General features: G+C 39.9%; 1 protein-coding gene across 1 annotated transcript in view; it reads right to left on the bottom strand.

The window, feature by feature from the left end:
- DOP1B (DOP1 leucine zipper like protein B) overlaps nucleotides 1-12,534 on the bottom strand; it is a 45,644-nt gene extending 33,110 nt beyond the window's left edge. Inside the window, exons 1-7 of the mRNA XM_042810587.1 lie at nucleotides 12,447-12,534; nucleotides 10,571-10,745; nucleotides 4,661-4,842; nucleotides 4,406-4,576; nucleotides 1,964-2,153; nucleotides 1,038-1,137; nucleotides 186-308 (exon numbers count right to left, since the gene is read on the bottom strand). Of these exons, the coding sequence (XP_042666521.1) occupies nucleotides 186-308; nucleotides 1,038-1,137; nucleotides 1,964-2,153; nucleotides 4,406-4,576; nucleotides 4,661-4,842; nucleotides 10,571-10,708 (904 nt within the window). The 5' untranslated portion in view covers nucleotides 10,709-10,745; nucleotides 12,447-12,534. The remainder of the gene's footprint in view (nucleotides 1-185; nucleotides 309-1,037; nucleotides 1,138-1,963; nucleotides 2,154-4,405; nucleotides 4,577-4,660; nucleotides 4,843-10,570; nucleotides 10,746-12,446) is intronic.
- Nucleotides 12,535-15,297: the final 2,763 nt, after the last annotated feature.

The raw sequence follows: 15,297 nt of genomic DNA, 5'->3' as shown, positions 1-15,297 counted from the left end.
CCTGTTTAATAAAAATCAAGCATTCATTTGACAAACAGGTACTTTATAAATGCAAGCAGAGCAACATTTTCTTTGAACATCATTCATTAACTACTGAAAAAGCATGTTATATTTTTAAGCACTGAAACAGTTTCCTCTTAGGTCCTTGGAATATTGAATATCGCTGGCTGTATATTGTACCGTACCTAGCAACCATGCATATAATCTTCTATTGAGTGACATGTCTCTCCTCAATAGTGTTTGTGTAGCTGCTGATAGAACATAGACTAGATCAGTCCTGCGCAGTAGAATAGCATTTTTTTTTTTTTTTTCTAGGGAAAAAAAAAAAAAAAAAAGACAGCTTAGTTGTTTACGAACACTGAAATAAGTCAAATTGGTAATGAGGGTTTTGTATTTGTTTTAAAACTAGTAATATTTGTGTTTTGGGAGCGGGAAAAAAAGAGGGATAATAAACCATCAATGACAAAACATTTTGTTTACTAAAAATTTCAGATAAGGGAGCCTTATGACACATCTGTGTGATTATTTTCCTATTTATAGTACAGAGCGACAGTTAAGCTAATAATACTGAAGACTTTGTTGTGTTTCATCTTAAGACTTGAAGTTATTTGGTACCTTCAAACTACTACACAACAAGGCAAGTTGGGAAATGATGGGGGACAGCTAATGTTTCAAGTATTATTTGTTTCTCTAGTTATTAACAGAAGTTATCTTAGTTTAGCACAAACAATTCCAAATGCTCTATATTTTTCTCTGTGCAGCTTCCCAAGCCTGAACACTGCAAGCATATTCGAGATATCACAACACTTGAATCAAAGCACAGCTTCATTTGAAGCATTTTGATGATGTAGAACTGAGTTAGCTGTATGGAGTATGAACGCATAGATAGAGAAGAAACTGCAAAATCTGTTTTTATTGGTTTTCAAGGTACAAAGTTCAGACATTTAGTGATAACAGAGGTGGCACCCGGACTAGTTTCCCAGTAATTACCTCCCTGCACAAAGTGCACATATGACAATACTAAAATAGTCCTCTTACCAAAGCTGTATCAAATGGAAAGAAGAAAAGAATCACTTCGAGAGTGTTTCTTTGCACAAGGACATTTGAATCCAGGACTGATACACACAAAGACTTGATCTGTGAAACAACAAGAAAGCACAGTGGTGTTTTACTTCATGATCATAGCTAAAATACAATCATGAGGAAAAAGATAAAAACCAAACTTGATTAAAGGTGAACAATATTATTTTACATGAGAGGATAATTATTCACCCATTTACTTCCTCTCCAAAAAGAGCCAAGCCAAAAGTTTTGCAGAATACTGTTAAAATATTGTTAAAACTTACAAAATACCTGGTTTTGTAACAATACAGGATGTCACAACATGGTACCACTATCAGACAGAAAGTGAAGTCTAACAAAATGCTGATGTTAAGTACTTAAGCTGACTTTACAGTAATTCCATCACCTCAACACCAATTACTACTGCCAACTACCAACTACCTACTGATGTTTTCTGTTTTACTTAAAAAAACAAAAAAGCATTAAATTTCAGAATTGTCTTCTAGGACTGCAAACATTTGAGAAATCTACATTAAAAATGGTATGTAAGGCATTCATAGTATATAAGGCATAATTCAGAACAAGCAGAGACAAGGTGTCGTGTTTATCTCAAGTCAGTCTTCTAAGACTGTATACAATACTATGGAAAAGTGCAGAAAATTCAGATTTGCATTTTGCAAACTGAACAAAGTATGCATGGGTGATTCTCTGGTTACATTTCAGGTAAGATGTTCCCATGAAGTAATTGCCTAATAATGCAATTCTGAAGTACAGACCTTTCAGCCTCTCTTTTTCTCACTCTTAAGAGCATGATGTTCTAATCCAATACAGAGAAGATACAACTTGCTAGCATGCTGCCATTATGGTAGGTAAGACTCCACAAGAAACATAATGAACTTACTGTAAGGTTATAATCAGTGCCGAGCATGTACTTCTGCTGTTTTCCAGACTGCTCTCTGTTGATATGACTGACAACAAAAAGAGAAGCAGGCAGCCTAATGGATGGGCTGACCAGAACACTGCCCCAGAGTGCTCCATAGAAAACTTCTTGGCCCATTAACAAGGAGAGCTTCACAAGCAAAGCATCTGTTCTGTAAGAAAGAATATTTGACGTGAGAAGAGATTTCTGTTCCTATAGTTTTACATCAGAAAAAGGCAATTACACACAGTACTGTAGGCCACAGATTTTTTTTTCCTCTATTTTTGTATTATCAGCATTGTCCCTTTCCACAGAAAGATGGCCAGCACGCGATTGCACAAAGAACAAACAAAAGAAAAGCAATCAAGCAACAAAACCAGAACAAACAACGATAAATCAACAAAATTAACAAACAAACAACCTTCTCTCCTTTGTGACTGTGCACATGCATTGAAACAGTTTCTCTGCATGCTATGGAAGCTTCTCCTGTAATTATCTGCTGACACTAAGCTCCGACCAAACCTGCAGTAGCTCTAATTGCAAAATATCGACTAAGAGATGTGCCTGATGCTGAGCTGGAAATACTTTAAGCTGATGGCAGGCTGTGAAAATTGATTTTGTCTGTCTGGGTATTGGAAGATATCCCATATATTCGTACTTAAAAAATCGACGGGCTCAATTTTTAAGTCTCGAACAAGCAAAAACGTGAGAGAAAATAACACAGTTACTGCACATAGAACTGGAACACTGAAATTTGTTAAATGGCAATGACATTGGAGATCCTATGACTTCAGGCACATTCTCTGCTTTGGCAACTCTGTCAGTATTGTGGTGCAGAAACCTCACGTTAGGAATGCAGAAGTGAGTGAGAACAGAGAAGTCCAGTACAGAAGAGAGAGAGAGAAAAAAAAAAAAAAAGACTCCAAACCCAATGTTCTTTATCCATTTCCTCATAAAGCACCCTTCAAGACATTTTCTTTAATGTCTGTGTGTGTGTTTAAGCATTACAAAGATACAGTATCTATATCTCTCACAACGCTGAGTTAAAAATTAATCCAGCACAGCTTCCAACAAGAAATCTAGTCTATCTTGTACCCAAATCATTACCACGAGGAAACTAAAGAAAGATATTTTTGTGTTTTGTGTGTTTCGTAAAATGACATTAAATTAAATTTCAGCAGAAATCTTCCACACAGCAAAATATATGGCCAACTTCTGTCTGTGCAAGGTAAAAATAATGCCATCAAGAACAGAGGAAAAAAAAGGTATACAAACAGAAGCTGGATCTTGGAACTAATCTGTAGTTGCCAGTAACTCACTAGATAGGCACTGGCTATAGGCAGTTTCAAAATAAGCTGAATCTCATTAAGTCTTGAGATGGATAGAATATTTAGTTTCAAAAGATTCCCTTACTTCCCAAATTCCCAGCAATTAGTGCTGTTGGAAAGAGGAAAGCTACACATCACTGTGTCTTGTAAATCTGTCTGAAAACATAATAAAATCCATCCTTCTATAGCAGACTGTATGAGGTACGCACGTGTCTACAGATAAGATGCTCTGCAATTGTCAACTGAATACTACCAAGCTGCAAATACATGTGACCTATTCTTACATGCTTCAGTGACTGATAAGAATTTTCAGTCTAACACTTGTTGTTGAGACATTAGATCTACAACTATTTTTATCAACCATATTATATATAACTTAGCATTCAAAAAAAAAAAAAAAAACAAAAAAAAACAAAAAACAGTGGGAACAGCCAACATATCCAGACTGTAAATACAGATAGAAACAGACTATAAAGATTTAAGCAACATTTGTTTGCAATCTACGGTAGCTGAGTTCTTACAAAACACTTCTGGTAATTGAAGTAAAACCATTACACAAGTGGGTGCTCTTCTCACACACTCCCTGCTCCTGACTTTCATTGCCGTTACTGTCTGAGAATGAGTAAAACAGCTCTTCCACAATAGATGCTGCAAGGGTTGCCTCTTGCTTCTGCTTTCAGAAACTGAGGCTAAGTATCTGACACAGAGAGATTGGAAAGGAGAGAGAATGCAGCTGCTCTCTTCCGTCACAATACATATTTAAATAGAATTTCCTTACAGAGCAGCAGATTGGGAAGACAGGTCAATTACTCAGGAATTTGGAAGAGCATTTAAAAATGCTTTTTCATTCTGTTCCTTCAATACATCGATTTTCATCCCCCCTTTTTCTCCTCTCCTTTCCTCCTCCTGAGATGAAAATAGACTGGGAAAGGTTTTTTCAACTTCAAAGCTGTTTATTGCAGCTTTCAGGGAGTCATCATTCTGCCCTTAGAAGCCCTTTAACAAACTTTCTCTTTCCATAACCAGCCATCAGAAATTTTTTCAGAATTCCATAAGAAAGCAAAATACTGTGTATTAGTTTTATATTAATTCTCACCTGTCATAGATTTCTGACCCTTCTTCCAATCCAGGCAGCAGTCCAATTACAAAGGCTTGAAGACCAGGTAGGAGGGACTTTTGGAGAGGAAGAAAGTATTTCTCATATAAACCAAGGAGAACAGGCCTCACTGACATTGCTGCATTTGCCAGCAGAGGAAACAAACCAGAGCTGAAAAAAAAAAAAAAAAAAAAAAAAAAAAATTATTAATTAAAGTAGACTGTGAAATGCATAAGCTTTTAAAGAGAAGTTTACCTGTACAAGAACAAGTCCTTGGCAAGCCATTTTGTCCCAATTATTTTAAAGATTATTTCATAGGTTTCTAGTGCCTTTAAATGTACTCCACTAGGAAGTGCTGGATGCAAACACTGAGATAATCTTTTACTGATGATCAGACGTCTTGGCAATAGAGAATACTTCAGGTTACTCTGAAGAGCCTGTGGAAGAAAACAGGTCAGAATGAATATCTGTAATGTAACATATGGTTTATAATGACTGTATTTCAAAGGTTTCCTACTAGCAAACAGAACTAAATAACATTCAAGGCTTTTCTGTCATAAACACAGATTGTTTCACTTCAACAGACTTCTGCAATTGAATTTTAGTATGAAATTAGTTATGAACAGCCTAGGAAAGTCTGGTCTTGCTTTCCATAGAGACTGGAAATCAAAATCAAATGGACAAAGAGAGCACAGTCTCATCCTATCTCTAAGGGAAGTGGGAAGGCAAGAAGTGGAGTGTCTCAGCTTTTAAGGACAGGGGATAGTATAAGAATTAAATAACTGTCTTTCCTCATAAATTAACATTGCTCTTATAGCTGAAATAAACAAATAATCCTCCTACTAAAGTATGCGTATAAAAATCTCTGAAGTTCTTGTAAACCTGCATGGCTATGCTCAGTATGCTTTAGTAACTACAGCCATTGTATGGATGAATAAGTCAAAGATCTTCAGGATAGGAAACAACTAAGTATTGCACATAGGCTAAGGCTCAGGAAGACCAAACTGCTTTCTTGAAAACATTACTCTTTTCATTAAAGCAAATGAGTATGTTTCTAAAATTGAGAAAGCAACAATTAAAAGAAAGAAGTTGCAAGTAAATGCCACTTCTGCCTTTAATCACCGACTATTAACACAAACAAGCGTTTTACTGCAGGTTGCTTTTTGGGATGTTTTCAGGATGAGGCAGATTCATGACTCTCCCAAAGGCTAAGTCTTGATCTTGTCCCAGGTAATCCTTTAAAACTCTATGTTATTCTAGTATGCCTGAAAAAAACCAAAAACCCCACTAGACAAAGGAACTAACTCATGCTTGTCCAGTTCCAAGGAAAACACAGTACATCAATGATCACAGCATTCACTTCAATGGAGAATCCTGACCATTCACATCAGCGTTCAGAACACAAAACTCATCCTACTTCAAAGGTGTGTGCAGTGTATCATTTAAGACTTCACAGTAGGTGGGCAAGAGAAGTTAAAAATCTTCCACACTGCATTATTCCTCCTTTTTGCTGCCCTGCCTAAGCTGAGACTAGCTCTTAGTGAAGAGTTTCTAGTAAAAAAAAAAAAAAACAAAAAACCAAAACCTTCACTCAAGAAGAAAAAGGCTGTGAGCTCCTAACAGTAGTAAGTAGAAAGAAATGTCACATTACTCTGAAATGCTTACACTACAAATGCCATTCGGAGCCATTATATTTCCTTTCTTCCCTCCCTCCCGTCTCACCCCCACCATGATGCGATTTGCATTTCAACTGGTATTAAAAGCCAGAATTGAAGAGTACAGCATAATCTCACACATGAAACTCTAGCGGGCAAAATCTCTACTTGCAAATTTAGCTTTTATATTTGAGATAGGAAAAAAAAAAAATCTTTAACACGCTGTTGTCTTGTACCAACTTTGAAAGACAGACTTTGAAACATTCTGCTTATATTGGTTGGATTATATTTGCCCACACCTTCTGTAAATATAAAAGAAGATGGACTAAAAAAAAAAATAAAAAAATACACCAGTGGTAAATATTTTCTGAGTTTAGGATCAAAGATACCATCTTAATATACTATCTGCTAAAATCTTAATATTAACTACATAGAAAACAGCAGGTGGACAACTGTCCTCACAGGATTGGGAACTGACATTATTCCCTCTGCTTCTTTTCCTTTTTTAATTCTGTGAGCATAATTTGATGGCATTCAGTTACTTAAGGGCTGAAGCCCACCCTGATCTACATTTCCTCCTTTTCTCCAGCTTTCCTGCACGTGAGCAATTATGATAGAAGAGTTACGTTATACACATAGAACATCTTCTAATGCATAAGGATGCTTTTGCCTTCTTTGAACATGAGCCATAAAGTGCAGAAGAGAAGACTATCTACTCTTTATAGTGTATACACATGGCTTTTTTAGTGCTGTGGCTGAAAACACAAAACAAACACAGGCACACACACAGGAATATTTCTATTTCCACAGTTACTGGTTAAGGCCTACACTGCTTTATAGCACCACAGTATCAATTTGCCTAGATATTAAGAAAAGCAAGCAAATATTTATATTCCCATAAGCAAAATTCCAGAAAAAAATGCAGCATGTATATTCAACCAGGAAGTCCTCTAACTCTTATTTAAGTCAACAGCAGTTGGGAGGAGTGAGGGAGAAGGCCAGCCTATAAGTCCATTTTCCACTGATTCATTTGCCAGATAAGTTTGAGAGAAATTCATAACAGAGCTGCAGCTTCCATAAAAACAGCAGCATGAAGTTCAAAGCTGGTAGTTAGGAAACTGGGAACTGAAGTTATATCAAAAGAAGGAGACATCCCCAGCTCTGCACACTGCATTTGAGCACTGGGTGCGGTGAAGTTCCATAAAGCCATTAGAAGGCAGGGCTTCCCTTCAACAGAAGGCAAACGGTGTTTGTAAGCCAGCAAACAGATGTCATAAAGACATGGCAGTCACACTTCTCATACAAACTAACTGGCATCATTAAGGGCTCTGCTGACAAAAAAAATCTGTTTCAGAAGAATCTTTCTCTCCCCTCAAGAACATAGTGTTGCATTAAATGTTACTGCTGAAATAAAGGTCAGCTGTGCAGCAGCAATGATTTTTGTTCTTTCTTTCCCCTTTCCTTCTAATTTGGTTGAATTCTGAACAGACTGCTACAAGAATTTTAAATGTGAAACAAGGCAAGCTTGCATATGCTGAACTATCACCTATTTCTAGGTTTAAAAATAAAATAGGGGTGGAGGAGGAGAACCTAAAAATTTCTTCTATCAGAGTGACTTTGCAGAGTTGCCTAAAGTTGTATCCGATTACGGCATTGGAACAAGCTGGCAAAATCTGCAGTAGCACCATCACTTTTTGGCACTCAGACAATCCCGGATGCAGCAATCTGTACTGAAGATTTGAAAACCTTAGGCACAAAACAGCGTTCTACGGACAGCGAACGTATGCAAATTTCCAAAAATAATTAAAACACACTTCAAGGCTGTATCCATTAAGAGCAACGAGAAGATGGTAATCCTACTCCTTGAAGCACAGAGCAGCCCACGCTGCAGCTACTAAATGATTGGTTTATATAACTAGAGGTAGGATCCATCATCGTGATGTGCAACACACTGTAAAATGAAAAAACAAATATCTGATGTAGTGTAAGTTAGCAACCTTGCCAATGCTAGCTTTTGTTTTCACTCATACACCTGTACCTGCAGTTCTGGTCAGAACACTGCAGAGGACTTATCTTACCTAATCTTAGAAGTCCAGGTCATCTAAAAAAACATGGGCAAAATGGTAGTAACTCACTTCAGGCTTCCTAAAAAGCCAGTAAGAAACATGAGCAATTTTAGGACAGGATTCTTCTGATCTACTTTAAATAGCAAGAGGTGAGTCACATCTAACTAATTAAAACCTTTAACCTTATTTCTCTCCCTGCTTAAAAGTGATTCAAAGTAAAAACGTCCACACTGAAGACATCAAAATTTAGATAAGCTTTGTCTCCCTTAAGTGACAAAACTGTCTTTTGAGATGTACAATCCAACCGTTTTAGCTGATCATTCAGACTGATGTCAGGCAGTTCCTCTGCTGCTCCTGAGGTTCTACAAGTTACCATGAAACAGAGAACCACAGAAGCAACAAAGAGACTGTGAAAAATAACATTCAGTGTAACCTTGGTAGGCATTTAATATTAGCAAGAAGTAGTAAAACTGCCTCTTTTTCACCAGCAATAAGAACAGCAAGAGCTCCAAGGCCATGTGTTTTAGCCATGGCTGAAAGCATTTGTATCAGCTTCCTCCACCCTTTTTCTCTCATCTTAAATAGGAGGAGCCCCATGCCTGTTCGTTCAGCCCTTGTATTGAAAGGGTAATTCCACTGAACTTTTATGGAAATAAGGGCGTGGGTATTAACCTGTGAGACTCAGTATCACAAGTACCACAAGACCCAGTACTCTACCTACAGGAGAAAAAGCCTCAGAAAAATATTACAAGTATGTAAGCAAGAGCACTCACAATTCAAAGATCCTTTTGAAGCACGTGCTTAAGATCTCCCAAACAACACCAAAAACATGAAAAGTCCTTCCAAAACTCCTTGACTCTTTCTCTTTGCTCTCTCTTAGCATTTTCATGTTTGCTTAGTAATAGGCATCACTGTTACTAACACTCAGACTCCTGAATATAATCACATGCTGTGTAAAATAATTTGTATTTTTACAGACATTTCTGTCATTAAGATAATGTTCACCTCTTTCCTTCTACCCCCTCATTTCATTCTTGGATTATCAGAAACTGTCAGTAGAATAAATTAGGCTCTTTATGTTAGAATCACACCATGAAAAGAGCTCCCCAACAGTATTTTTGCTTTATAGAAAAAACAAGATATCACAGGAGTTAAGCAAATAGCTACTGATATCTTATCTCACAATCTTCCTTTTTGTGGCACACTCCCCTGACTTTTCTGTTATCAACCCTCTTTTCAGATAACAGGCGGAAGTAGATGAACACTAGGGATGAATACTGTTCTACCAATTCCTATGCTCCTAATACGATTAAGTCCACAAAATACCACAGCAGATGGACTGATGTAACAGCTGAAAGCCTTTCTGTTTGTTTCCCACTATGCTGTTATGTATTTTGGCAATCCTGTACCCTGCACAGGAGTTTCAGCTAGGTGTTAGTCAGTTGCGGTGTATTCACCTAGATCCAGATAAAAGATCAAAGCCTACTTTCTGCCATAGGCATGTAATCTCATTTAAATTCAGATTTTTTCCTTTCAAGAGAAGCATTCTGAAGGCCTTTCATTCTCCTTATGACCGTCCTCAGCAAGAATACAGGGATAAATACTGTAGGCAGAAACGTGCAACTCCTATTAACAAAGCAATATGCAGCTTCCTTCTGTTGATAAGGAAAAAAGGTGTCTGCCCTTTAGAAAACCTTCCATTTAGATTCTCCTTCCCTTTGAAACCTCTGTGACATTATGATTTAGCAATAACAGCAAAGTCACATGACACACGTCTGCTAACAACATATTTCCTTATGAATTCTGCAAGAGCTGTCTCCTCCCATTCCTATTTACTTGATGATGCAACTACTCACACCCCATGTACACTCAGGAAGAGCGTTATGTTAAAATAAACTGAATGGGACACAAATAACATTCTCCTTCTTTCTTGGGCAAGAGGAGAAAACATTTCCTAGGTGTTTTCCCATATGAGACTTTTTATTTTTTCATATTTTCCATGGTCACACAGAACAAACCACCAGCAGCAACAAATCAGTTATTTCCCCAAATATGAGGACGTGGTCAAGTAAATGTGTTCTTTAAATATAATTTTTTTACTTGGTAGCTATAGTAGAATCTGCAACTTCTTGGCCTACATAAAGCCTTATTCAACTATCCTAGGTTCAATTTAACCAGGACTGTGAGACTGTTTAAAACCAAAATCTAAATTAGACATACCTGTATATATGTATAAAGGGAACAAACACAATTTGAAGAAAATCTTTGCTGGTTTTAATCAGGATTTCTCATATTTATACAAAAGATACTAATTTAGCTGTTTCCATTACCCCTTCTTTTATAAACTAGTATTTTCCAACTGATTTTTAATTTTTTTTAAACAGTGAGTTACAGTGAATAAAAAGATAACAAACAAATGAAAAAACAGTCCTGTGACACTGTACCTTATTTAGTTTGCCAAGGGAAGATATAAGATCTGCCCATTCACTTGATGATTCGAAGTTTCTCAAAGCTTTCTCAATTGCTGAAGAATAATTCCTGTATCTGTAATCACCAAGTAACTCCTGCTCCTCTGGGTCCATCTTCAGTTCTCATAGCAAGGTGAAATTTCCTGGTAAACTAAAATATATACAGAGTTTCAAAGAGATAATTGACATTTAAGCTCTGGTAAACCTAAAATGTTATAACAATAGATACATAGAAACACTGACATCCCAGTAAACTAGTCAGATGACCCCATTGCAAAATGAAGTTAAAAATAACTTTGCAAGCGTGACTCCAACTCTCCATCAACTGTTTTAGTGGCTTTGCAGTCAGTTTCCTGTTTATGAAATATATTTTTTTATTGTTGTTGTGTTTGTTTTAATTCCATGCACAAGGATCTGTCACACAGTAAGAAAGGAAACTATAAAGTCTCATTGCAAATAGGCAGAATGCTGACAAGCAGGGTTTTCGTCATCGTGCAGTGTTCTGCATGCTTACATGTTTCACATTCCACTGCTACATTTCATATCAAAATATAACTCTTCAGAGGAGGCCCTTTAATGGGATTCCCAGCCCTTAGAAGAAGAATCCCTCAGAACTCAACATGTCTAATTGCCAGCAGGAAACGGTGACGTAAAAGGCTCAAGGTGTTGCGCAAAGGTGACAAGCCATGCATCCAAGTCTTCCTTTACTTCACCACAATGTATTCATATATTTTTTGCAGAGTAGAAAAACAAGTTTTCCAGACGTGCTTTCCTCATGTTCAGATAAAACACAACCAAACCAAAGCTGGTTTAGAACGATAGGAAATGGGCTTGGGTGCACCATGCATGCAAGAAATTTTATCTGCACTCCTGTACCAGCTATGATAATAGTTCTGCTGGCTAATATCAAAATAAGCACCTAGACACACATGCTTAGGTTTCAGAATGCCAGGCTTAGGTCAATCTGTGCTGTCTCACTGACACAAGAAAGTGAGTATAGTCCTGTAGTAACATTCTATCATGTTTGTGAAAGACGTCTGCGTTCAGTTTCCTGATTTTAAGTCACAAAAATAAGTCAAAGCAGTCTTCTGCATTCTTAAAAACAAAGAAACAAACAAACAAAAAAAACCACACCAGAAGAGAACCTGAACTGTGTATTATCCTTGAACAGGAAATAACAACTACATTGAGAAGGGGTAGGAAACTCAAACAGAAAAATGCAGAGGACCCAAAAGTGAGAAGTGATTTCAAAGGCACGTTTAAGCCACTTTTGTGCTCCTTAACAGAAGGATCCAGCAGGGCTCAGCCACTGCTAACAAAATACCTGATGTTGTTCACCCTAGGTACATCTCTACGATAAAAACATACATAGATAAATGATGATCTACCTGTAGGTGTCCCTGTACATTGCAGAGGAGTTGGACCAGATGACCTTTAAGGGCCCCTTCCAACTCAAACGGCCCTATGATTCTGTGACTGATTCTAAGTTAATGGCAAGGCCATGTGTGTTTTTGCTTGCCTGTTCTTGTGGTATTTTTTAACCCACCACAACAAAGATGCAAAAAGCCCCGTTTCCCTCATTTCCTTCAAGCGCCCGAATCATCGGACTGCTGGACCGCATTAGAAGCCGTTCCAAACCCCCTGCCGTGAGCAGGGCTGAGCATCCGTGTTGATTAGACGAAAGCAAGCCCGCAACACCACCAAAATTTACACACGGCACCGAACAGCAACCTTTACGTGCTGTCAGGAAGCTCCACAGCGGCGGGAGGCACCGCGCCGCCCGTCGACAAACGCAGGTGACCGCGGCGGGAGCCCCGCGCCGCTCCCTCCCGCCCCCGCGCACCACCGGTACCTGACAGCGCCCCGCAGACCCGCCGTGCTGTGGCTGTGCTGACGGCGGCGACGTGCCCCGATGTCGCGGCCCGGCCCGCAGTCACTATGGCAACTGGAAGGAGCGAAAAAACCAACCCAACCTGCCACCGAGCAGCAGCCCCTCCCGCTCCAGGCGGGCTGCGCTGCGGTCGGCAGCTGGGCGATACCATTGAACGCAGCACGAGGGGAGATGAGGGGAGGGGGGGAAGAGAGCATTCAGGTGCAACCCAGCTTTGATCCAGCCTCTGGCAAACCCGCCCTGACACGCCTTCACCCACACAGCAGGCTGCCCGGCCCTGCGGGCGGCACAGCGGCTCACCCACGATGCCCCCCCGCAATTCCGCGGGGAGATGGCACGGCTCAGCGCCGCGGCCGGGCTTCGCGCGCCCCCTGGCGGTAACAGGGCGGCCGCCGCCCTTATGGCAGTTCGTCCCGTCCTGCAGCGACGGGGTGCCACCTCCTGGGGTGAGTGGGTGAGTTCTGTGGTGAGAAGGCAAACCGGCAAGGTACTTACTGATGGCTCTGCGGTAATAGACTCTTATCTCAGTTCTGTACCGTCTTTCCAAAGCTGGACCAGGAATCAAAAAGTGCTGCTGGCAGCTTTTCACCGCTCATTCTCTCTCTCTCTGTAGTCTTAGCAGTTACTCACAGGTTCCTATGCAGCCCATGTGGCTGCTGCACATTCCATCCATTTGAGAAGCCAGCATCTGCTGACAATGTGAGGGTCAGCGCGTGCACATGGAGCACATCAGTAACAGCTGATCAACATGTAACGTGCACATGACAAAGGCATGAAGCATTTTGCAATTATTTTTAACATTATTATATCTACATACATGTTTTTAAAATCCTTACCAATAGCATAGATGATGGGACTAAGTGCAGCCTCTGCAAGTTTGCTGACGACACCAAACTGAGTGAGCTGGACTAGTACTAAATGAGCAGGTTGGTGGCCCTGCCTTGACAGGGGGATAGGAGATTTGTGATCCTTGAGATCCTTCCACCCCAGGCCGTTGTATGACTGGGTGCTGTGGAGTTCCTCTCAGCCCGATGCTGGTGACATCAAGTTGGTATTGCAGAAGGAAGGGATGCCATCTAGAGGGACCTGGGCAGGTTCAAGGAGTGGGCCCACAGGGACATAATGAGGTTCAGCAAGAACCAAGTGCAAGGTGCTGCACCTGGGCTGGGGCACAAGATACCCCACCTCATTTCAGATATCTTTTAAACTTATGACAGATCTGTAATAATCGTAGATTGGCTTTGGTTAGAAGGCACCTCAAAGACCAATCTCCAACCTGCTGCCATGGGCAGGGCTGCCCCCCCCCAGCTCAGGCTGCCCAGGGCCCCATCCAACCTGGCCTTCAGGGTATCAAGTCAGCTGCGGCAGAGTCTACTGAACGGAGAGGCCATGGAAGCATTCAATCTGACGGCAAACATGGATTGGAGCATGCACTGAAACCAGCCAGCCTTCAAGTCAGTCCACTTTCCTATTTCTTTTCATCAGTAAATAATACTGATAAAAGTTTAACAAGTTGCTTGTTTTCTCCACATTACCTCCATAGAAGAATCTAAACCAACACATGCAGAAATAAAACCAGTGGCACTTCTGTTGTATACTTTCTAAATACTACACAACTCCAATCAAACAAAACAGACACTGCTATGGGGTGTCTCAGAGTGCAGGTACATATCTGAAGACACAAATGTAGGATTTTAAGAACGTAGAATAACCGTGACAACCACAACCTCTCTGGGCAGCCTGTTCCAGCACCTCACTAATCTCATAGAAAAGAACTTCCCCCTGACATCCATCTTAAGTCTTCTCTCTCTCAACTTAAAGCCATTTCAAGATTGCCTGCATGTTGGATCATGCTACCACAAGAGTTGGGTTAAAGTTCACTATAGCCATAAACTAGCTCAAAAAGTTCTTTTTTTTTCAAGTAGGAAAACACCACATTATTACTAGCACTGTCTATATCCAGAAGCCTGTACAGCTTCCACTCCCAAAGTTTTGCCACTGCTGCCTGAACAGCTCCTGCACAAGCCATGGCATCACCAATGAAGTGCCTCCACTGAGCTCTCACAATTGTCAGTCCAGTTCCTTTGTTGTTCCATGTCACCACAGTCACTGCATTGCCAGCCATTTTCTTTAGCTAATAAATTACAAAGTGAAAATGTTACTGACATGCTGTAAAAATAAAAGCAGTAATTCACATGTAAAGGTTTCATACAGTAGAACAGATCATTATTTCATTCTTTTCCCAACCCTTAAACTTTATACAATGACCACTCTGCAGGCATGCCAGAATCTGAATACAGTAAAACACTTCAGACATAACAGACATGGGAGAGAAGCAGGGAAGCAGTCTTAAAAATAAATTATGGTTCAACAATGGAAGCCCTGTCCAAAGACTCAGCCTGCCAGGCATACTGTACAGCTTGTCTTCTCATTCTGCTCTTGGCAAACAGACCTCCTCTGGAAACCTGCCAAGCACAGTCCCCGCTCCGTTCCCAATATGCAGCCCTCATCCCGCTGTCACAAGGAGATGGGTGTGTATCTCTTGCAAAAGGTCCTCCCTGCCTCAGGCTGGTCCTGCGAGCAGCCATTTTTTGGCTTCTCCTTCCTCAAGTATGGCACCACTGAACTGAAAGGCTGTAAAAGATGCGTCCTCTGTTCTTTCGATCTGTATCAGAAGAAACTGTATTATAATCAATCACTACAAAAACAGCATTTCTGATGGACTACTAAATAGTCTTCCACTTTTCTTCTTAAAAAGAATAAGTGCTGCAAAAGAAAAAAAAAAAAAAAAAAAAAAAAAAAAAAAAAAAAA

This window comes from Centrocercus urophasianus, unplaced genomic scaffold, assembly GCF_019232065.1.
Source record: "Centrocercus urophasianus isolate 14NV4802_14NV808 unplaced genomic scaffold, USGS_Curo_1.0 seq_12, whole genome shotgun sequence".
Lineage (NCBI taxonomy): Eukaryota > Metazoa > Chordata > Aves > Galliformes > Phasianidae > Centrocercus > Centrocercus urophasianus.
This window is presented reverse-complemented; position numbering and strand designations above follow the sequence as displayed.